The 24,154-nt window shown below is 41.4% G+C and overlaps 1 protein-coding gene across 2 annotated transcripts in view; it reads right to left on the bottom strand.

The window, feature by feature from the left end:
- Positions 1-712: 712 nt before the first annotated feature.
- The window catches only part of CNIH3 (cornichon family AMPA receptor auxiliary protein 3), a 57,868-nt gene continuing 34,426 nt past the window's right edge, over positions 713-24,154 (bottom strand). For both annotated transcript variants that reach the window (XM_086629763.1, XM_086629773.1), the window contains 3 exons: positions 8,495-8,607; positions 2,762-2,905; positions 713-740 (listed from right to left, as the gene is read on the bottom strand). In XM_086629763.1, the coding sequence (XP_086485889.1) occupies positions 713-740; positions 2,762-2,905; positions 8,495-8,607 (285 nt within the window). The remainder of the gene's footprint in view (positions 741-2,761; positions 2,906-8,494; positions 8,608-24,154) is intronic.

Raw genomic sequence — 24,154 nt, 5'->3', positions numbered from 1 at the left:
GTATTTATACATATCACTGTATGTTATTAGTGCATCATAAATGAAGTACAGAAATATACTGGATGTTCACCTACAGGAACAGCATATCATTAGAAAACAGAACACTGCAACTGCAAATTCTTTTGTTATGGTTGTTACGGGTGGAAAAAAAAACACTGAAGCAATTCCACAAGATCCGACATCCCTGTTTGATTAGTGTCACATGAACATCCCTGCAGAACAGTCACACATCTTTTCTGAACTCCAGTCAGTGATCATTTTCAGAATGTGTCATACAGCTGTTCTTTGTGTGTAAGATGATCTTGCCCTCTGCCTCCTCAGTCCAGAACAGTCATTAAGAGAATAAATTTTGCTCTGTAGAAGACAGTAGGGCTATAGTTTATAATGAATCCACTAAACGAAGCAGCATTATCCCTGGAGAGGTGAATAGTTGAGTAACTTGGCCCACCTTCTTGCTTTTTTTTTGTTTTGTTTGGGTTTTGAAAGTCATTTACTGCAACACATTGAGAAACAGGAGATAAACACAGTTAACTCAGCCATTCTCCCATGGTATTGTGCTTCTACTTGCTGGGTCTCTCTTTCATGTACTCTGTTTACTTCTTAGTTTCAAAGATTTTCTCTCTTTTTTGTTTTTTAATCAGGCATCACTTGGCTCACTCGTCCTTGCACCTCCAGCCTTTGTTGTTTTCAGTCTTTAATGATCATCTTTCAGTTAAGAGCTCACCAAAGTGTAGATCATGCTGAATGTAAAAGAAAGACACAATATGAAAGTATCCTTTAGAAGCATACAGAGCACTTTGATTTTTATAACCCTTTACTATCTGTTCCTCGGGTCTGACTGTAATGGCCTGTGCCTTCCTTTGCATTCTTTCTACCTCTCTAAAGCATTTTAATTATGGCGTGTTCAAGATTGGTATCAAAAAGCACTCAAGAAATAACAAATTCATTATCGACATCCTACTGCACCACAAGCTGTGTTTGAGCTTATTAAAGTGCAGTCTGATGTCTGAATTCGAACAGTGAAGAAACAAAACTGTTTTGCTTTGGTGTGTTTGATCTTTAAAACTTCAACCAGCAACACTCGGCAGGGCAGGCAAGGTTTCCCACGAAACTGCATTATTTTGTCTCCTTTGGAAAAACCTCCATGCAGTAGAAGACACATAAAACGCAGACACCAGCTGGAGTGAATCCATACATACTAAATACAACTCTGAAAAGCAAAGAAATTGCAGTATATTGCCATGGCTTCGTTTTACTGCAATTCTAATTCTGACAATACCCAGGAAAGCACAGCAAAACTGAAAGTAATTAATACTATTTTATTTAGCACCAGGCAGTGGATTTTGGATTATGGCCACATTTTAGAATGAAGTAGGGCTCAGAGGAAGCTGCACAACAGTACAGTCTCAGCAGAAATGCTAGAACACACTACATAGCTGACTTTGACAGGATCTTTTAGCCAACACAAAAATGTGGGGTTAAAAATGCTTCTCTCTCCGGCCATGCCTTGCCATCTCTCCTTGCACTACCAGCAGAGCTTGTCTAGCATAACTGCCGTGTTTTCCACTCTCGGCCCCGTGAAGAGGACCGGCAGGCAAAGGTGGTCGGCCCAAACACACAAAGCTACTGGATGCTAAACCCCTGCTCAGATTCTCATGCTCTATCCATCTTAGTGTGCATTAGGCACCTACCAGCTTCTGTGGGTCTGGGCCCTTCTACTTTCTTTCTCTCTCTCATGTATGCAGACACAGGCACATACACATGCACATATGGACAGAAAACTTTGTTTTCAATAGTATTTAAAAGTGTTATTGAGAAACATGCACCTGCAGCAATGACTCAAGATATAGGGAACAACAGAATAGATAAGACCAGTAATCAAAAGTGAAATAACATTTCTCTTCTTCCACCAGTGTACAAACCTGCCTTACAGAGGGATTACTGCATGCAAGACTGATTTGAAGAGACACTTTATGCAAATACATTATGGAAGAAGGAGTAGAAGAAAGGCATCATAAAACACCACCTCCATTTAAAGTGTGTTAGTCTTTGTTGTCACGTAGTTTTATGGTGTGATTATAGGGGTGACTAAAAGCACGGGGGTTCTGCCAAGGCCTTACTTCAAATATGATCCTCACATATTCTTGCACTGGGCATTTGTGAGTGTGCACTAAGGACATCTGACACCTGAAAGGGGCAGGGGGAACAACACACAACAGGGCTGCATATCTTCCAGAATGTACTTAAATTAGGGGTTTGGACCACACACAGGCTTACCCTGTCATGAAAGGGAGCTTGTAGGAATGACTACAGGCATGGTGTATCCCTTGATCTTATCCACTGTCTACCTACCCATTTACTTACTATCTTGAGCATTACTACACCAGTAGATGTAGTATTTTTCTTATGATTCAAAAGAATCATAAGAAATTATCATTTTTATTTGATGTAATGTCATTATAATATAACATTTGCTATTTCACCCATTCGAAAGGCTTATGCAGAGAAGCAAAAATTTTTTCCTTCCATTGGCCCTGGGGCCTGGCTCAGGCCTTAAATAAATGCTTAATATTATGTACTGAGGTGTCAACAGATATAAGCACATGCTGCTGTAAGTGGGCATGCTTCCCTGAATCAAGATCAGAAGCAAGTTTTATAAGACTAAGGAAACAGGCCAATTGTTTCTAGTCATTCCTAAATACAATCTCACATGTCAAATGAAAAGCAGTTACTATTTCCTTAGTGAAATGACCAGACTTACCAGTATAGATAGTAGAAGAAGGAAAGGAGATAGAAAGCTAGCTTACACCACGCCTCTTTCTGACAGTAACTCAAGGTATCTGCATTCATGACTGCAGGTGGATCATATGCTAGCTCTGAACTATCTGCTGGGCAACGAAAATACCTGAAAGAGCAGGAGAAGACACTCTGTAGCATTCTGTATTAAATATGAGCAGGTATACACCCTCTTGATCACCAGCTCAGAAAACAATCATCTTCCATGATATAGGAGGAATTTTCCTCTCTTTTTCAAGACTCTATTTCCTGACATTGTTAAAATCAGGATGCTAGTCTAAGCAGACTGTTCTTATAGAACCAAGCAATTCATGAATGCGGATTTTCAGTGTTCTATTAATTCTTTAGATTTAAACATTCCCCCTTTCTATATAGTTATTTCTGGCTTACTCACTAATAACTTACATATTGTGAGTGACAATGTATGGTGGCTTGTGATCATAGCATGGAGGAAGGATTACTAGGTTTTAATTGCATCTACACAACTGATTTCAGACACGAGAAAAGGTGACAGTCTCAACCAACTGACAGATCAGTTCCTTCAACTCTGAAAAGGAAAAATGTCAATATGTGGTAATCCAAGAACTGGCTGACATACACATATGCACTGCTAAAAAACTTATCATCCAAATAATTTTAATTGGAAAATGTTTTTCTCCTTACATAGGATACATTTCTAATTACTCTCAGCAATGACTGGATGTTTGAGAAAATCCTGACAAAACAACTTTTTTGGCATAGGAGCTTTTGTCTCACTTGCTTTGCAGTAAAAAGCAAAAGCAAACCAAAAAAGAAGTCCTCAAAGTTTATTAACTGCTTTAAGATCAGTATGAATCACATGAAATATTGTTATTTCTGTTACTTTGAAATAGTAATGTAAACATTGAAGATTGCTGGGATTGCTCTTAGATAGATAAACAGACAGATAGATAGATATAACACACAAAATGGAAGCCTACACGGAGTGGAAGCAAAGACAGGTAGCCTGGGAAGAATACAGAGCAATTGTCCGAGCAACCAGAGATCAGGTTAGGAAAGCTGAACCCCTGATAGAATTGTATCTGGCCAGGGACATCAAGGGCAACAAGAAAAGCTTCTGTAGATACATCTGGTAAAAGGAGGCCTAGGGAATAAGACGGCCCTCTCCGGAAGGAAACAAGAGACCTTGTTACCCAGGATATGGAGAAGGCTGAGGTACTCAATGACTTTTTAGCCTCAGTCTTCACTGGCATGAGCTCCAGCCACACTGCCAAAGTCACAGAAGGCAAAGGCAGGGACTGGGAGAATGAAGAACCACCCACTGTAGGAGAAGACGAGGTTTGAGACCATCTAAGAAACCTGAAGGTGAACAAGTCCATGGGATCTTAGGAGATGCATCCATGGGTCCTGAGGGAATTGGCAGATGAAGTTGCTAAGCCACTATCCATCATATTTGAGAAGTCGTGTGAAGTTCCCAGTGGCTGGAAAAGGGGAAACATAGCCCCCATTTTTAAAAAGGGAAAAAAGGAAGACCCAGAGAACTACAGGCCAGTCAGTCTCCCCTCTGTGCCCAGCAAGATCATGGAGCGGATTCTCCTGGCAACTATGCTAATGCACATGGAAAATAAGGAGGTGATGTGTGACAGCCAACATGGCTTCACTAACGGCAAACCATGCCCGACAAATTTGGTGGCCTTCTACAATGCGGTTACAGTACTGGTGGATAAGGGAAGAGCAACTGACATCATCTACCAGAACTTGTGCAAAGCATTTGACACTGTCCTGCATGTCATCCTTGTCTCTGAATTGGAGACACATGGATTTGATGGGCGGACCACTTAGTGGATAAGGAATTGGCTGAATGATCACACTCAAAGAGTTACAGTGAATGGCTTGATGTCCCTGTGGAGACCAGTGACGAGTGGCATTCCTCAGGGGTGGGCATTGAGACCGACATGGACAGTGGGATCGAGTGCACCCTTAGCAATTTTGCTGATGACACCAAGCTGTGTGGTGTGGTTGACAGGCTGGAGGGAAGGGACGCCATCCAGAGGGACCTTGACAGGCTGGAGAGGTGGGCCTGTGAGAACCTCATGAAGTTCAACAAGGCCAAGTGCAAGGTCCTGCACATAGGTCAGGGAAATCCCAAGCACAAATACAGGCTGGGCAGAGAATGGATTGAGAGTAGCACTGAGGAAAAGGACTTGGGGGTGTTGGTTGACGAGAAGCTCAACGTGAGCCGGCAATGTGGGCTTGCAGCCCAGAAAGCCAACCGTATCCTGGGCTGCATCAAAAGAAACGCGGCCAGCAGGTTGAGAGAGGTGATTCTCTCAACTAGTGCTAGGTCCAGTTCTGCTTAACATCTTTATCAATGACCTGGATGAGGGGATTGAATGTACCCTCAGTAAATTTGCAGATGACACCAAGCTGGGAGGCTGTGTCGATCTGCTTGAGGGTAGGGAGGCCCTTCAGAGGGATTTGAACAGACTGGATCGTTGGGCTGAGGCCAATGGCATGAGCTTTAATAAGGCCAAGTGCAGAGTCCTTCACTTGGGGTATAAAAACCCCAAGCATCACTATAGGCTCGGGGAAGAGTGGCTGGAGAACTGCCTGGCGGAGAAGGACCTGGGGGTGTTGGTTGACTACCGGCTTGATATGAGCCAGCAGTGTGCCCAGGTGGCCAAAAAGGCCAATGGGATACTGGCGTGTATCAAGAATAGCGTGACCAGCAGGAACAGGGAAGTGATCCTGCCCCTGTACTCAGCACTGGTGAGGCGGCACCTGGAATATTGTGTCCAGTTTTGGGCCCCTCGCTTTAAGAGAGATATTGAGCTCCTGGAGCGGGTCCAAAGAAGGGCGACTAAACTGGTCAAGGGGCTGAAACATAAAACTTATGAGGAGCGGCTGAGGGAGTTGGGGCTGTTTAGCCTGGAGAAGAGGAGGCTGAGGGGAGACCTGATTACAGCCTACAAATACTTGAGAAGGGATGGTGGGGAGGTGGGGGAAGGGCTCTTTAGATTAGTGACGGGCGATAGAACAAGAGGAAATGGGTATAAGTTTAGTCAGGGGAGATTCAGATTGGATGTTAGGAAGTATTTCTTCTCTGAAAGGGTTGTCAGCCACTGGAATAGGCTGCCCAGGGAGGTGGTTGAGTCCTCATCCCTGGATGTGTTTAAGAATAGGGTGGATGATCTACTTAGGGATATGGTTTAATGGGGATTAGGGACGGTTGGATTCGATGATCTCTAAGGTCTTTTCCAACCTAGAAATCTATGAATCTATGATTCTGACCCACTGCTCTGCTCTCGTGAGACCCCACCTGCAGTACTGTGTTCAGCTCTGGGGTCTCCAACATAAGAAGGATATGGAGCTGTTGGAGCAGGTCCAGAGAAGGGCTAAAAAGATGATCCGAGGGCTGGAGCACCTCTCCTATGAAGACAGGCTGAGAGAGCTGGGGTTGTTCAGCCTGGAGAAGAGAAGGTTCCAGGACGACGTTCTAGCAGTCTTCCAGTACATAAAGGGGGCCTACAAGAAAGCTGGAGGGGCACATTTTACAAAGGCATGTAATGATAGAATGAGGGCCAAAGGCTTTAAACTGAAAGAGGGGAGATTTAGATTAGATCTAGGGAACAAATTCTTCACTCTGAGGGTGGTGAAACACTGGAACAGGTTGCCCAGAGAAGTTGTGGATGCCCCATCCTTGGAAGTGTTTAAGGTCAGTTTAGATGAGGCTTTGGGTAAGCTCATGTAGTGGAAGGTGGAACTAGATGATCTTTGAGGTCCCTTCCAACTCAAACCATTCTATGATTCTATGATTAGTTATATCCACCTACAATCTCTAATAACATTACAAATTCTTTTACAGAGTCCACACGTGAAATCTTGCTTAATTATCTTCATCAGGATGGAGATATTATACACTATCTTCCCATAGTTTTGTGTGGAACTTTAAACAATGAACCCAAACCTTAGTTAAACCAGCAGAAATTATGGATTAACTCTAACAAAGCATATGGAGAATCAATGAAACAAAGACAATCGAAAGTTCTCTCCAAAGGCTGATATCTTTATATTTAGAGTCTGATGATTTCACCTTGGACACAAAATACGTTTTTTTTTAAATTTGTTTTTAAAAACTTTTTGAACCAGCATTATTGTCACACTTTGGCTGTTAACCGTTAGTAAAATGGCACCATAAAACATTAGTATTTTGATTGCACATAACCAAAAGAGAGAAAAACACTCGTACCTTCACTCCATTTAGCTTTCTGAGAACAATACTGGCACTCTAACTTCTGAATAATACACTTTATCTTATGACTGCATTAATCATAGAATGGTTTGGGTTGGAAAGGACATTAAGGATCATCTATTTCCAACCTCCCTGCCAATGGGCAGGAACACCTTCCACTAGGTCAGGTTGCTCAAAGCCTCATGCAGCCTGGCCTTGAACACTTCCAGGGATGGAGCATCCACAACCTCTCTGGGCAACCTGTTCCAGTGTTTCACCACCCTCATTGTAAAAAGTTTCTTCCCTATATCTAATTAAAATCTACCCCCTTTCAGTTTAAAGCCATTGGCCCTTGTCCTATCACTACATGCCCTTGTAAAAAGTCCTTCGCCAGCTTTCTTGCAGGCCCCCTTCAGGGGACTTGCCAAGTTTTTGCAGAAAATAGTGAAGAAAAGGCTCCTACCTTTTAGTTCCAAGTTGAGATAACGGTTTTGCCTTCTTTACAGAATTATTCTTCAAGCTATTTTGCAACAGGAAGTATCTGCTTCCATATGTATCTTTGTAACACAAAGAGACCCTGACAGACAAAAATCATCTGTGCTTTTACAAACACTGTGGAAATGCAAAACTAGTGAAGACTCCAGACTGACAACCACAAAAACTGATGTTTCTTGGTTATCTTCAAAGGTAACAGAAGGCTGATCCTCCACTGGAATGAAGAGGAAGATGCAGCAGCAGTAGCTGCACTGCCTGTCCAGAAAACATTAAAGCTGCTCGACAGCAGGTCTGATATGATCAACTCTGAAAGCCCCTCAGTGAATATAAACACATAGCAGAGATCCAGACTGGAAACACTCCCCACTTTTTCACATGGGCAGGGTGAAGACAACAGCTCTTCATCTACTGCAATCCCTACTCCAAGAGTATCTAAGAGCAACTTCTCTTGCAAAACAGAAATTCTGTACTGTACAGCAAGGAACAACTTATTTTATACTGAAAAAAAGCACAAAGTTGTCAAAAAAGATAAGAAGCAAAATTCTCCAGCAAAAGTCTGTATTTCACAACTCCAATGGAAAGGTTTCCTTGCTAGGGCTGAATGAAAAGGTCCAAGATCTTCCAGATATGAACTGCCTTACAACTCCATATCTGTGAAGTGTTTAGAGCCTCACCAAGTTTCACTTTCAGATTCCAGCCTATTTAATTTTCAAGTTTTCATTCAGTTGTGCTGAGTGCATCCTGACACCCTTCAGAATATTTATCTAAGTTAGTAACTGCAAGCCACATTTATATTATGTGTTTTCTTTCCCCATCCTAAATGTTCATGAAAAATATCTACTTTTCCTCTGGAAATGTAAGTTTCAGCTGCTTTTAGGCAAAAGGTATTCAGCCATACTCCTATCACCGTACTGCACAGTTCACTCAATCTGCATGTGTGCTGAGTTGGCAAATAAGGCTAAAAAGCAGTCAGCATATAAAAGATGGACTTACCTCCAGAAGTGATAAAAAAGCAAAGGAACATTTAAACCCAGTGTGAGCCACTCCTGTGCGCACAAAAACATTATGCAGAAAAGACTATGGATAGAGTACTCCGGCAGCACCAGCTAAAAAGAAAAGAAAATAAATAACAGATGTCAGTAAAACACCTCTTCGATTTTAGTCACCTAAGCAGTTTTTCAGAAAACAAACCATCTCTGCACGTCTCCTGTGTGTCTGTGTCTGGCCCTAGACATACCTCAGTTGACAGACGGCTTGGCTATGAGCAATGAGCAGAAGACAGTGCCAGGTTTGTTCAGGTTCTAACCATGGCTGTACTCCAGGGGCTTGTTGAGAGGCATGGGACAAATCACTTATTGTCTTAGCTGGTGCTCCAGATTTCTGAGGATTACATTACATTATTATTATATTTCCAGACTATATTACTGCCTCCCTCACAGAACCATTGTGCAACTAAATGAATGTCTGTAAAGGAGACCTTAAAGAATTAAGTTTCATTACTGATGCTTTCAGAAAGGAAATAATAAAGCTATTAAATGAAGCCTCACTTCTATACTGGAGGAGCATTGTTGGAAAAACAGAAGGCTGCTTCTACCATTTTGATATGTTATACACCCTGAAGAGATCAAATCCATTACTAAGTCAGCATTGCAAGCTAAAACCCACTAAGACAGGAAACTCACTTCCTCAGTAAACCCATGGCTCCCCACACTACTTGTTTCACATCCAAGATGATTCTTTCTATTAAAAGAGAAAGTGAGTGGGCAGCTGGCATACAGAAATGTATGTGATGTTGATTCAGAGCAGTTATTTCTAAAAGCATTTTGCTTTTTTCACTGCTTTCCCATTTCTTAGCTGGCTTTCTTCTGCTTTCTTTCACTGCTTTTTCTCAGAAATCTGTTTCTTTTCTTCAAATCATAGAAGAGATTAATTTCCAGCAGTACATATTTCTCAAAGCCAAACCATCCCATAAACAGTTCATCTGCATCTCTTGCTGCGGCTTGAAGCTACATCAATCAAAGTTAAATCAAAAAAAGCATTTGAGGGGTTTCTTTTGATCTAAATTCATTTTCATCTGTCAAATAGTTAAAGTGAGCTCTATTTTTTAAAACAATGTAAAATCTACTATGCAGCTACTCCCAATGCCCACCTACTCCCACACCACTGTGCTGCAATTAATTCATTCTTCTTGGTTCTAGGAGCCTTTCCACCTCACATGGAACGTATTTTTCTGCTTACGTTTAACTTCACTACTTGAAGTAGCTAACACATTTGGATATCTCTGTGTCTACACCTTCGACTTAAACATTCTCAAAAGCTTATCTTCTGTGGATGACAAATCATAATACAATTACATTGTTCAGATTTTGGAGATTTGGCAGTTATTTATCACTGCTAGATGGTTTTTTTTTTCATTTTTAGAATGTGATATACAACATGACTACAACCTTTCCCCAAAGAATGATTCATCTTCATCACAAATTGCAGACAAGAAAGGTCTTCATGATGTACATCTACCCACTAAACATCATAATGCTTAAAAGCATATTACATTCATTATCACATATTTGATTTCTGATTCCAACACAATCCACAAACTTAGCAAGAACACAACTCTGCTGCCTGATCAGTGGGCTGGCTGGTAATAACAGGGAAGGAAATGCATGGTGAAAATTTATGCAAAGCTTAAAAACCAAATCAAAACGAAAAATCTGCTATGAAGCTAGGTAGGAAACAAAGGAAGCAGTGGACTCTCAGAAACGGACTCACTTTCTTGTCACAGTTTCTTCTGTAAATTAAATCTACCTTTATGCTTTTGATAGAAAAACAAATGGGTCATTTATGTCTCTTTACCCTTTTCTTGGAGTGATATTTTTCTGTGGACATAAATAAATAAAGGATCAGTGCTGATAACAGTTTCTGAAAAGAATTCATGCAAAGAAGCAAACAAAGCCCAGCCTGCAAAGCCAATTACAGTTTACATTCAGGCGATTTACCTAAGAGACTAAATCTAAAAGGAGGTGAAAGATTTAACAGTATAAAGTGTAGAAAGGCACTAACAGCAAGACTTGTGAGGAAAAGTAAACTGCATAACTAAATAACTAAAAAATAACACTGCCTCAGTTCTTGGCTGTAAGAATCATCCTGCAGTTTGACACAATGTCCTCTGAAACCAATGGAAACTTTCAATCAACTTTAGCAAACACAGGATTCAGCTCCTGGAGAGAAGAAAGCTGGCTGAAAAATCAGCAACAGTCAGTCCTTGTTGATCCTGCTGAGGTAGTCAACTGCAATAGTAATTTCTGTGATACAGATACCTGTGCAATAGGAATTAAACTCACGTCTTTAATTCACGCCTAGGAGAGCATATGAAACTGTGAGATGGTAAACAGGTTAGGATATAAACAGTATTCTTCTATTTTTGAACCAGGAACACTCTGATTCATATAACAAATGCTGCTTTCTGGCACAGCTCAAGATGAAGTCTTGGTATGGTTATGGAACATGGAGTTGAAGGAGAAACTGGTAAAGCAGTACAATTTTTAAGGGCTGCAATGTGGTCACTTTTGAGTCCCAAGCTAATGAAGGGCATTACAAATTTATCACCAGAAATTCTGCTGGCTGACATTTACCTGTCGAAAAGCACAGAAAATCCTGAAGAGGAAGTCAGCTTCTGGACGAAAATGCTGCTAATCAGAAACATCTTTTGCTATAACATAAGCAAGGGAAAGAAACAACTATACCTTTCTAAGTTTTGCTTTGATATGTATAGTTAAGTAAATATCCATATCAGTAAATATGCAAAATCCTATTCACAATCCATCATTTGCATTGTAAAATCTTAGGTAGATATCATACTCATATCAGTACCACCTGACAATAAATATTTAATACATCCTCATACAAAGCAGTACATACATATATGCACATGTAGATAGATTCTTTCCCTGTAATTCCAAAGAAAATAAGGCAGGCTTTGCTGTGTATAGACATCTAGGTTTGGCTGAACTAAAGCATGGGAAAACAAACACTCAAGCTAAGCACCTGTCAGCAGCTTCTTTGTGTTCATAGGAATACAAAGACCTCTGTAGATTGCAACTGCAGAAGGGCATCTCTCAGGAAGCTCAGTCTTAAATAATTTTATCCAGTTTCCTATCTCCTTAATATGTTCTATTGTTCTTATACAAAAATCCATCTTTTTTGTCAGTACTTTTCCTCCTTATTCTGTTTATTACATATGGATACCTCCTTCTCAAATGGAATTTTGCTTTTACAGAACATTACATCATTTTTACATGGCATGTCTCTTACAGTTTGTCTCACCAGTGAGCAGGACACATAAAATACCTCACAGAAACCAAAACTGGGGAGATATTATAGCAGGAAGAGTAATCTCCATTCATCAGTTCTATTAAATTCTCATGCTTAGAAACTCAACTGCAACAAGTGAATCAAACTGTTTTCCCAGTCACTGTTAAGCCACTAAAATGTCAAGACTTCATGCTTCTTCCCAGTACTTTGCTTAGGACCAATACTCCTGAGTGCTACGCAGTAATAGTAATTCTTACAGAATTTCTCTCTCTTCCCCAAAAGACTCTGAGTCTACATCAGTCTCCATCTGTGCACGCCAGCCTCCACGCTGTAACCACAGATTTTACAGAGTACCCAGAAATTGCCAACCGTTAGACACTCTATACTTCCCAGGGTTTCTAAGAGTCTTCATTACACTGTCAGAAGCTGAGACAACTTCCCTTCTTAATGTCTGCCTTCTCCTCCCACAAATAGCAGGAAAAAAACTGAAGAGAAGCGGAGGTTCAATCTCCTTCACGTAATGTAAGAGCTCTGGTGATTACCCAAGTGGAAACAAGTTGTTCACCTTACAAACACGCAAGCCCTTTTCCATCCACCTAAGAGCAACAAGAAACTGAAAACACCATGCATGCATGGAACCACTCCAGGGCCCCAAATTAGGCCTGATCTTTGCACATGCTGCTTTATTGCAGTGATTAATGCTCCTGCACCTACTTCCACTAAAGGATGGCTACAGCTTGACACTATAGCACTCACTTTGCTGCTTTTTTTCTACCATATCGCTTGCTAAAGCTGGTATGCAGAATTGGTCCTCACCAGTAGCAGGGAAAGAGGGGATGGAGATGTACCCAAGGTTTTCAGAATACAAGAGTTATTTTAATTGCAATTTAAAGCCCTCCCTAATAGAGCCTGCCAGAGCTAACGTGGGATACTGGGGAGTATCAGCTGCTGAATTAAAGATATTGTGAGACCAAAGGGAGATGATTATTTAATGACTCTGAAATTCTAATTGACTGACACAGACCACAAAAGTCAGAAGTGTAGTGCAAGCAAGTGAAAAAAAAGAAAGTAGAAACAAACAGAAAAGTAGCAGTAGCGTGTGCATTAGCCCAGTCTGTGCATGTATGTGAAACATATATACACTGAAACAAATCATATCTGTTTGCTCCTGCTATTGCACAAACCAAAGTAGGGTCAACTGTGTATAATTTAAATACACAAAACCATACACCTTAACAGTTTCAACAGTTTTAAACATACTGCTTGTATTGATCAAACACATGAAACACATTAAATTTACTGTTGAAATACAAGAAGGCTTCCCAATTAAGTATATCTTTCTAATCTACTTTAGATGATTTGAGTTACTCGACTTTCAAAACCTACTCTGAAAGGCTGCCCTAGAGCCCAACACAATGCTGCCACAGTAAATACACTAAGGTTTTCAGTCCAAATTTTCAGGTTCAATTGCATTCAATTCTCCTGTTAAAATTCACACTTGCTTGTGTCTCTATGAACTCCGTTCTCTAGTCGCTCATAGCAATCACTTAGAAATTCAGTTGTGTAGTTAAAATGGTTATAACACAAACCTACAGCCAAAGCATTTTTAAGTAATTCAAAACCATGTTATGCAAACCTCTAGAAGTATTTAGCAGCCTGCTACGTAGATCCATACAACTAGCTGAAAAGAAAATGTCTGGGAAATGGATTCCAGATCATCAAAAGAACAAACTGCAGCTGAACCTACTGAGTTCACATACTCGGCTTTACATCTTATCAGGGAGAGAGCAATGGTGCACACATGCAAGACTAAATGTTATGGACCAAACGCAGAGCAGAAATAAAAGAAAGGATATAACATCTATGTTTTCACCCCTTCACCTTTCTGGACGGCAATGAAGTGAAGTGGCAAAAAGTCAATGCTTTGTAAAGGAAATTTCATTATTCTAAGGCACTACTGGAATTTCTTTAAACAGTATTAAATGGCTGTGAACATAAGTCACTCTGCAGCACAAATACCAGACAATGAAATGAATAACACAAAGAAACTAATTATCAATCTCACAAAGCATTCCATATCCATCTGTAACACAGTACCAGATCTAATATTAAAATACAGGATTTCTGGATGCTCTTTCCATCTCAGCTACTAAACACATCTATATTTAGGTCTATCATTTGACTACTTATTGTCTCATTTTTGCCTTCTGTAACTTGGGGATAAATTTATTTAAAATCTGTAGATTCCACTGGATCTAGTTTATGACTAGAATATCTAAGCTTTATCGTAATACAAATAATAACTTTAATGAGAGTGACAGAGGAAGATCAGGTCTTTATGTGACATTCATCAAGAATATCTCTAAATATTTCTGTATTGCAGAGCTTATGGGAGGTCATAACAGCCAACAGGTAAGAGGTTATGAAATGGATTTAAACAAAGACTTCTCCACTACAAGGCCTGCAGGGCACCAGCACAATTCAAAAAGGTGCCCCGTCCTTGGAAGGCACATCATTAAGGCAGAAGTGCTGTGATCTTACAAGTGTACCTTCTCCGTTAACTGTTCTTTTCCACTCAGTAGGGATCAGGAGATATCTTCACAACCTTTCATTTTTTAATGTTAATTCAGAACCAGCAACAGAAGCTGGGTTAGCAACCCTGGGGTGCGAAGTTCTCTAATTTTCACAACACCGACACGAAATCGGGTAACAAACACTTTCTTGCCTTACCTCACTATTGTGTTTCAAACACAACCAGCCAGGACACCCCACAGTGGGGTTATTCCAAGAGCTCATGTCGTCTTTGTCTGCTCTCCCAAAACTGGTGAGAATGACAATTAGCACCACAGCTGTTTGTTAGGATCTAGAAAACCAGTCCCTCATTTCACAGGCAGGTCTATGAATGCAGAAATCTCAATGATCATTAAAATGAAGTTCAGTCATCTGCACGGCACAGGAAGGGCCCTCAGGCCTTCTCCTGGGGTTCTGCCTAAGATTGACAGTTTCATAAATGCTGAAAACTAAGTGTTCACTAAAGGGCTGTTTCCGTATCTGGCATGTAAAGGCTGTCAATCTGAGGAAGCAGATTTGGTACAGTGTTAGTCTAACAGGTTTCCTGAAAACATCAGCATCTAAATTCAAGGCAGGACATATTACTCCCAGCAGAAACGATTTTCTTCCATATTACAGGTATGACATAAAATCATTGCACTCTATTTTTAGGTATTATATTGCTTTTTGTAATTGCATAGAGGCTTTATAGGGTCTGATCCTGACTTAAATACACAATGAATGTTCTGCTAAACATAACAGTGACACTCAATTTAACCCCAATTTCTTCAGTTTTATTAAAATGCAAATATTTACTTTATTGCATACCAAATTAGATCAAATACAGTTCATTAGCAAGTCAAATTTTGCCAATATCTTCCACACAGCTCTGAGGAACAGATGCATAACTTACATTACCCCAAGCAGCTGAGAAGTACACTGCTCTCAGGAGTACATTACAGGCAACAGTTACTCATATACATTTCTGCTGCATCTTCAGCCTTATTCTGCTGTTACTTGTAATGTTCTGGTATCGTAAGGACATGTTTACGTATCCTCCAGAACAGTACTGGAAGAAGCTGAATTGTAGGCAGGAGGTTGTCTATTACAGGGTGATACTTTGTTTGCCACTTTGATTATTGAATAAACTTTTAAAAGATGAGATTAACAGCAAAACACAGTTGGTTAACCTGAAACAGTTTTACACATAAATATTTTCATGAGTAATATTATGAATAACCATATGTATCTCCCTTAAAAAGATGTTTCAGTTTCCATCAGGCATCATACTGGCAAATCTTACTTCCTCCCTGGAGTAAAAAGAGGGTAAGGATCAAATTGTGACTGAGTCACAAGTTTGAATACTTCACTCTTAGGCTTGCAATAGTTTTGTAGCTTTTCCCCTTATGATCTACCACTGCTTTGAACACCTGTGCAGGCACAGCAGGATGTATCTTTTCATTATCCTTAGGTAAGCACACAGACAGCCTTAGGTAAGGATTGCTAAAAATAACAATTGTTATTTTCTAACTTTTGAGAAGCGCTGAATTCAGGAATTTGTATATTTCACTAAAAATAGAACTGGCACAATGCACATTTGTCTCAGTCTTCACTGGAAGTGCTCTAGTCACACTGCCCAAGTCATAGGAAGCAAAGGCAGGGACTGGGAGAATGACGAACAGCCCACTGTAGGTGAAGATCAGGTTCGAGACCATCTAAGAAACCTGAAGGTGAACAAGTCCATTGGACCTGAGGAGATGCATCCATGGTTCCTGAGGGAACTGGTAGGTGAAGTTGCTAAACCATTATCGATCATATTTGAGAAGTCGTGGTAATCTGGTGAAGTTCCCAGCAACTGGAAAAGGGGAAACATAGCTCCCATTTTTAAAAAGGGGAAAAAAAGAAGACCCAGAGAACTACAGGCCAGTCAGTCTCACCTCTGTGCCCGGCAAGATCATGGAGCAGATCCTCTGGCAACTATGCTAAGGCACATGGCAAAAAAGGAGGTGACTGGTGACAGCCAACATGGCTTCACTAAGAGCAAACCATGCCCGACAAATTTGGTGGCCTTCTACAACGCAGTTACAGCGTTGGTGGATGAGAGAAAATGATATCATCCACATGGCCTTATGCAAAGCACTTGATGCTGTCCCACATGACATCCTTGTTTCTAAATGGGAGAGACACGGATTTGACGGGCGGACCACTCAGTGGATAAGGAATTGGCTGGATGGTCGCACTCAAAGAGGTGCAGTCAATGTCTTGATGTCCAAGTGCAGATCAGTGACAAGTGGTGTTCCTCAGGGGTCAGCACTGGGACTGGTGTTGTTTAATATCCTTGTCAGTGCCTACATGCAAACTCTAGAATTTTTTCTGAGGCAGTCTAGGAGCTAATTATGTGTGCATATATATAGCAGGGGTGTACAGTTCATACTCACTATGATGTTGACAGAGATCTATCTCATCATATTGTTTATGTTTATTAGTATTTCTATAGAGCAAGCATCACAAGTCTCTAAGCATACAACAAAAGATAATTTTACTCCCAGCAGTTATCAATTGGACTACAGCAGTTTGTGTCTGATTCCAGACAGGGCTGAATTTGAACAGCTGCTGTAGAGATTAAAGTCTACACACAATTATTAACTCAATGAACCATCAGACCCCTCAAAAACAGCAAACATTTTTAACTTCAATTAAAACTAAGAGATTCAAACTGTGCCTGCTAACAAGAAAACCAAGTAGCTCTCTGAAAACAAGATTTCTATCATCAGAGCAGTTGCACGACCTTTCCTTTCCTTTCCTGTTGTGTATATGTCTTGTGAGTGTAAACAAATGCTCTTCATATCTATTACCATGTGGGTTTTTTAGCACCTGGCACAATAAGGTTTTATTCTTTACTTGTGTCTGGAAGCATTGCTGTAACACAAACACTAATGAAAACATAATAGAAAAAGAGATGCAATTCTTGCTGAAAAGAATCTCTGGGTGAAGCACAGTAGAGCCTTTAAAAGATCAAAGTATCCAACTAAGAAAATTTTTTAAAAGTGTAAAATTCAAATGGTGGCAAAATGTAAGACAGCAGAATATCCACCCAATCACAAAAACCCAGCAGATTTGCTCCTGTATTGTATTTTCTTCCAGAAAGAAGACAAATAAAAAATCCTGAAACCACCTTTTTGAATTTACTGAAAACTTGTTTAAAATATGAAGATTTTTCATATGATAATGTTAATTCAGAGTATCACTGTAGTCCCAATAACATATGTTTAAATCTCTAAAAAAAGGGATTACTGAACAACTGTTTCATACTCATATTTTTATCAGGCCAGTCAACAGAAAATGCAGACCTTGATAAATCTAGAGATGAAACTGTGATCCATGTCTAAATTATAAGTACTTCAAATTCAAATCTAAGTCCAGGCCTATTCCACTTAAGTTTATGCTTGAATATCGACACGTTTTTCACCTCAGAGCAATAAACCAAGATTGCTCCAAGCTATCAATGCCAAGGAGGGAGCGAGAGTGCCCACAGAGGGCTATCACAGCTGCTTTTGTTGTTGTTCAATCTTACAGATGAATGATAAACATGAACATCAAACTTGAAGTCAAACGCTTCCTAAATCGAAGGACATCCAGAAAGCTTTTTGATATAAACCAACTTTGTTTTGAACAACTGAATTGCAGTGCAAAGACTGGGGGGCAAAAAAAAAAGCAGTTGAGATGATAAAAATAATTTTAAAAATATATAGCATTTACTTAAATCATTTTATACATAGCAATGGCTGCTTGGGTACAGCTTCTGTATTGCACTGAGTCACAGGGAGACAAAGTATTGAATACTACCTGCATGCCTGCAGTATGCTTTCTATATACATAATTCTATATTAATTCTTCAGAAGTTATCCACATTGTCTCTTGATCCGGCTTTATGCTTCGAGTCACTCAGTAGCAAGGGTCTCCTAATAGTTCTCCTGCTGCCCAGATAATTAGTTAAGTCAGCAGTTTCATCATATTGATGAGATACGAAAAGAGAGAGCATTAGATACCTCAAGAAATACAACATGTACTGAGAAACCAGTAACAATGATGAACTCTTTGGTCTCTAATGGGAGTGGACAAAGTTCATGTGCTCCATCATTGTAACAATCACTGTTTATGGGAAAAATGTCATTTTTTGTTCCCTCTGTGATCTTTGTTACAGCAGCAGTTTATCAGAACTCTGGAAACATCAGCCTCTTTGCCCTGCCAGGCAGAACACCACTGTTATTTCCACAGTCCAAAAATACCTTATCACTACACTGAAAATTCTGTTTTTCTCTCAGATAACACAAGCACCTAAACTTCAAAGACAAAATGTTTGTTGACTACTGGTTAGAAGGTTCTGAACATAACGCATACTGCAAACCTGGTATTTATTTACCCTGCAGACTTATCCCTTTAGCGTGGCTATGCTGCAATATTTTCTTTTTCTGTCAAGTGTAACTAAATGAGGAATTAAAACATCTTTACTGAAGTTGTAAAAAATTTATAGCACTACAAAAGGTAAAACTATTGCTGATATTCTCAGTTCTGAAACAAAATAATTGTCTTATTGGTGTAGTTTCTGCTTATGAGATTTTTCAACCCCAGGAAGAAAGTATGATTCCTTCTTACATATGGCTGGATACGCATCACTTTAAAAATTCCTTGTGATTGTACATCACATTTGTTAAATTTGCTTATATAACCTTACATTAAGTGTTTTAATGAACCATGCTATAGGCTTACAGAAGTACTCTGCTAATGACTATCAGCCTGCAGACTGGCTACAAGAATGTCACACAACTATAAATCCCTAAATCCGTAATGAAGCAATCAACTGACGTATTCAGAAACACACACTTAAAATCCATCACAGTGACTAGGAAGCAGAACAATGTAAGGAGTGATCATCATAATAACCAGCAAATTAATCAAGAAGAAAAGAATACGATCAGTCAATTGAAATCAGCTACTGGGACACGTGACACGCTCCAAAGCAGTATGTCTACTGTACCTGCTGCATGCAGAAAACAGTAGGAGCTACTGGTAGGTGAAGATCTGGAACCTAATAAGGTCCAAGTAGAAAAATAATTTCATATGGCAGTTACTACAGTGCACATTGGTCAGTCTCCTTCAGCCAAAATACACAGGACAGACAATGTCAGCTGAATAATGATAAACAAGGAAACATGGGTCTAATTTTTAAAAATGCTGACTTCTCATAATATTTATCTATATATAAAGTAAAAGAATCTCAATACTTACAAAATACTACTGTTTTCATCTGCTATTAAGAAAAAGCTAAAAAGCTAACTTGTTCCCTGTTAGCTGATCCAGCGAGCTCAGTAATGTTTCACTGAACATATCACGTTTTTTTTTCAAGTTTTGAGTATGTGCATTCAACATCGACAAACAAGCACCACACAGACACAGGATCAAGCCTTACTTTCTTCCTTGGAATGATGTGTCTACAATTGAACCTGTGGCGTTAACCCCCAACCCTCCAAATGGAATGCCTTCTATAATTGCTATTTTAGGCAATATTGGTTTTGGTTATTTACCAAAACCTGTAAATATAGTAAAACATAACTGTGATTCATAGATTTCATAGATTTCTAGGTTGGAAAAGACCTTAGAGATCATCCAGTCCAACCGTCCCTAATCCCCATTAAACCATATTCTCAAGTAGATCATCCACCCTATTCTTAAACACATCCAGGGATGGGGACTCAACCGCCTCCCTGGGCAGCCTATTCCAGTGGCTGACAACCCTTTCAGAGAAGAAATACTTCCTAACATCCAACCTGAATCTCCCCTGACTAAGCTTATACCCATTTCCTCTTGTTCTATCACCCATCACTAATGTAAAGAGCCCTTCCCCCACCTCCCCACCATCTTTTCTCAAGTATTTGTAGGCTGTAATCAGGTCTCCCCTCAGCCTCCTCTTCTCCAGGCTAAACAGCCCCAACTCCCTCAGCCGCTCCTCATAAGTTTTATTTTCCAGCCCCTTGACCAGTTTAGTCGCCCTTCTTTGGACCCGCTCCAGGAGCTCAATATCTCTCTTAAAGCGAGGGGCCCAAAACTGGACACAATATTCCAGGTGCCGCCTCACCAGTGCCGAGTACAGGGGCAGGATCACTTCCCTGCTCCTGCTGGTCACACTATTCTTGATACACGCCAGTATCCCATTGGCCTTTTTGGCCACCTGGGCACACTGCTGGCTCATATCAAGCCGGTAGTCAACCAACACCCCCAGGTCCTTCTCCGCCAGGCAGCTCTCCAGCCACTCTTCCCCGAGCCTATAGCGATGCTTGGGGTTTTTATACCCCAAGTGAAGGACTCTGCACTTGGCCTTATTAAAGCTCATGCCATTGGCCTCAGCCCAACGATCCAGTCTGTTCAAATCCCTCTGGAGGGCCTCCCTACCCTCAAGCAGATCGACACAGCCTCCCAGCTTGGTGTCGTCCGCAAATTTACTGAGGGTACATTCAATCCCCTCATCCAGGTCATTGATAAAGATGTTAAACAGAACTGGACCCAGCACTGAGCCCTGGGGAACCCCACTGGTGACCGGCCTCCAGCCGGATTTAGCCCCATTTACCACCACTCTTTGGGCCCGGCCATCCAGCCAGTTTTTAACCCAAAGGAGGGTGTGCCTATCCAGGCCAGCAGTTACCAGTTTCTCAACCAGAACACTATGAGAGACTGTATCAAAGGCTTTACTGAGGTCTAGGAAAACTACATCCACAGCCCTTCCCTCGTCAACCAGGCGGGTCACCCTGTCATAGAAGGTGATCAGGTTTGATTGGCAAGACCTGCCTTTCATAAACCCATGTTGACTGGGCCTGATCACCCGGTTAACCTGTATGTGCTCATTAATAGCACTCAAGATAACCTGTTCCATGACTTTGCCCGTCACCGAGGTCAAACTGACAGGCCTGTAGTTCCCCGTATCCTTCTTCCGCCCTTTTTTGTAAATGGGGGTAACATCTGCCAGCCTCCAGTCCAGCGGAACTTCCCCAGTGAGCCAAGACTGTCCAAAGATAATGGACAGGGGTTTGGCAATGACATCCGCCAGCTCTCTCAGGACTCTCGGGTGGATACCATCAGGCCCCATAGACTTGCGGGCATCCAGCCGAAGGAGCAGATCCTTGACCCGTTCCTCTTGGATCACAGGAGCTTCGATTTGCTCTCCCTCCCTGCACTCAGACACCGAAGGCCAGCTCACCTGGGAACTGCTGACATTATTAAAGACTGAGGCAAAGAAGGCATTAAGGACCTCAGCCTTGTCCTCATCTGGAGGTGATCTTTAGCCCTCCTTTTGTTATTAATATATTTATAGAAAGACTTTTTGTTGTCCCTTACGGAGCAGGCTAGTCTAAGTTCCAATTGGGCTTTTGCCCCCCTGATTATCTCCCTACATGCCCTAACTTCCTCCCTGTATTGATTCCTGGATGCCTGCCCATTCTTCCAAGACTTATAGACATCTCTTTTTCTTTTGAGATGTTCCCAAATCTCCTTTGTCATCCAAGCTGGTTTTCTACCCCGGCGGCTCGACTTCCGGCACACAGGGACAGCTCGCTCCTGTGCCTCCAGAATTTCCTTTTTGAATAGTAACCATCCCTACTGCGCCCCCTTACCCATGAGAGCTGTCTCCCATTGGACTTTGTTAATCAGACTTCTAAACAGCCCAAAGTCAGCTCTCCCAAAGTCCAGCTTGGCCGTTTTAGTGTTCCCCCTCCTAACTTCCCCTAGAATTGAGAATTCTATTATCTCGTGGTCACTATGCTCCAGGCGTCCTCCAACCTTCACATCTCCCACAAGACCTTCTTTGTTCACAAACAGCAGGTCTAGTGGAGCACCTTCTCTAGTCGGTTCACTGACCAGTTGTGATACGAAGTTGTCCTCCACACTCTGCAGGAACCGCCTAGACTGTTTCCTGACTGCCATGTTATACTTCCAACAGACATCAGGTAGGTTAAAGTCACCCATAAGGACAAGGGCTAGTGAGCGCGAGACTTCCCCCAGTTGTTTAAAGAATAGCTCATCAGTCTCACTGTCCTGATAGGGTGGCCTGTAGCAGATTCCCACTACAATATCCGCCTTCATAGGCCCCCCTTTGATTTTCACCCACAGACATTCTACTAGGTCATCCCCAACATTTAACTCTAAACAGTTTAGACCTTCCCTTACATACAGGGCAACCCCACCACCCCTTCTACCTCTCCTATCCCTCCTGAAGAGCTTGTAGCCATCCATGGTAGCACTCCAGTTATATGAGTCATCCCACCATGTTTCAGTGATGGCAACTATGTCATAGTTTCCCCCGATAACAAGAGCTTCCAGTTCCTCTTGTTTATTGCCCATACTGTGTGCGTTCGTATAGAAGCACGTAAGTTGGGCTTTCGACCCCACTGCACCCCTAGGGGGGGAAGTTTTATTACCTGAGCTGTTATTTTTGGGAATCTCTTTTACCTCTAGGCAACTTGTGTGTTGCTCCTGACTACACATATCACCCCCTACTATCACTGAGGCAGCAGGCTGAAGGCACCTGCCTACACTCCTTTCATCAGACAATGGAGGGCCGTCCTCGGCTGTTAATCCTCTGACAATACCCCCCCACCCCCTTCACATCTAGTTTAAAGCCCTGTTGATGATTCCAGCTAGTTCTGTAGCAAGCAGCCTTTTCCCCCGTGGAGACAAACCCGCCCCATCCCTAGATAGAAGATCTGGCATTAAGGTCAGCCCGTGGTTAAAGAAGCCTAGGTTGTTTTCCTCACACCACTTTTGTAGCCAATTATTTAAATTCTCGATCTTTGTTTTCCATCCCGTGTCATGTCCCAGAGTCGGTATGACAGAAGAGAATATTACCCGGGCCCCCGATCCCTTCAACATTCTTCCCAAAACCCTGAGATCTTTCTTAATAGTCCGGATGTTTCTTTTCCTAATGTCATCCATACCAACTTGGAAAATAAGAAGAGGGTAGTAATCGGTGGGCCTGACTATAGATGGGAGTATTTATCACATCCCTAATTGTTGCCCCAGGAAGGGAGCAGACCTCCCTATGTAAAGGGTCAGGTCTACAAATCTGGCCCTCCACACCCCTCAAAAGGGAGTCTCCTAAAACAATCACCCGCCTTTTCTTCTTAACTGAGGATGTCTTGATGATATGTGTGTTCCTAGGGAAGGATACTAGCGTGTGTGTATCGTCATCCTCCCTGGGGGTTGGTTCCACTTGCAGAGCTTCATATCTGTTGTGTAACGGAACCTGGGAGGTAGTTGCGGGAGCAGAGGGGGCAGGCTTGCCGCGCCGGGCAGGGACCTGCTGCCATTGCTTATTCCCACCTGGATTCCTCTTCCCGGCCAGGTGGGGAGAGGGTGGGGGCTCCTCAGTCTGAGAAGCTGTGATGTGTATTAGGGTATATACTATGGAATATAAATTTAAAAGATAGATTTATTTTATTTTTGCAGAGTAGCAAAAACCAGAATTGAATCTGGTAAACCTCAGAACTATTGAGTACAGAATAAATTTCCACCCCTAACTACTACCACAGATGCAGCTCCACTGGAAATCACAGTGACAGAAATACTAGAAGAGATCAAGCACTTGTAACTCCCAACCTCCTAACTAAAATGTTAAAACTTGCTTCAAAAAAGATTAGGTAATGACGTTTTGGTGGTTGTTTTTTTTTTTTTTTAAAACACCCCAGCACTTATTTGCAATCTACTGTTACTACTGCTAATACTGGAGAGCTGAACTGGCTAAGT

This window comes from Tauraco erythrolophus, chromosome 2 (assembly GCF_009769465.1).
Source record: "Tauraco erythrolophus isolate bTauEry1 chromosome 2, bTauEry1.pri, whole genome shotgun sequence".
Taxonomy (NCBI): domain Eukaryota; kingdom Metazoa; phylum Chordata; class Aves; order Musophagiformes; family Musophagidae; genus Tauraco; species Tauraco erythrolophus.
This window is presented reverse-complemented; position numbering and strand designations above follow the sequence as displayed.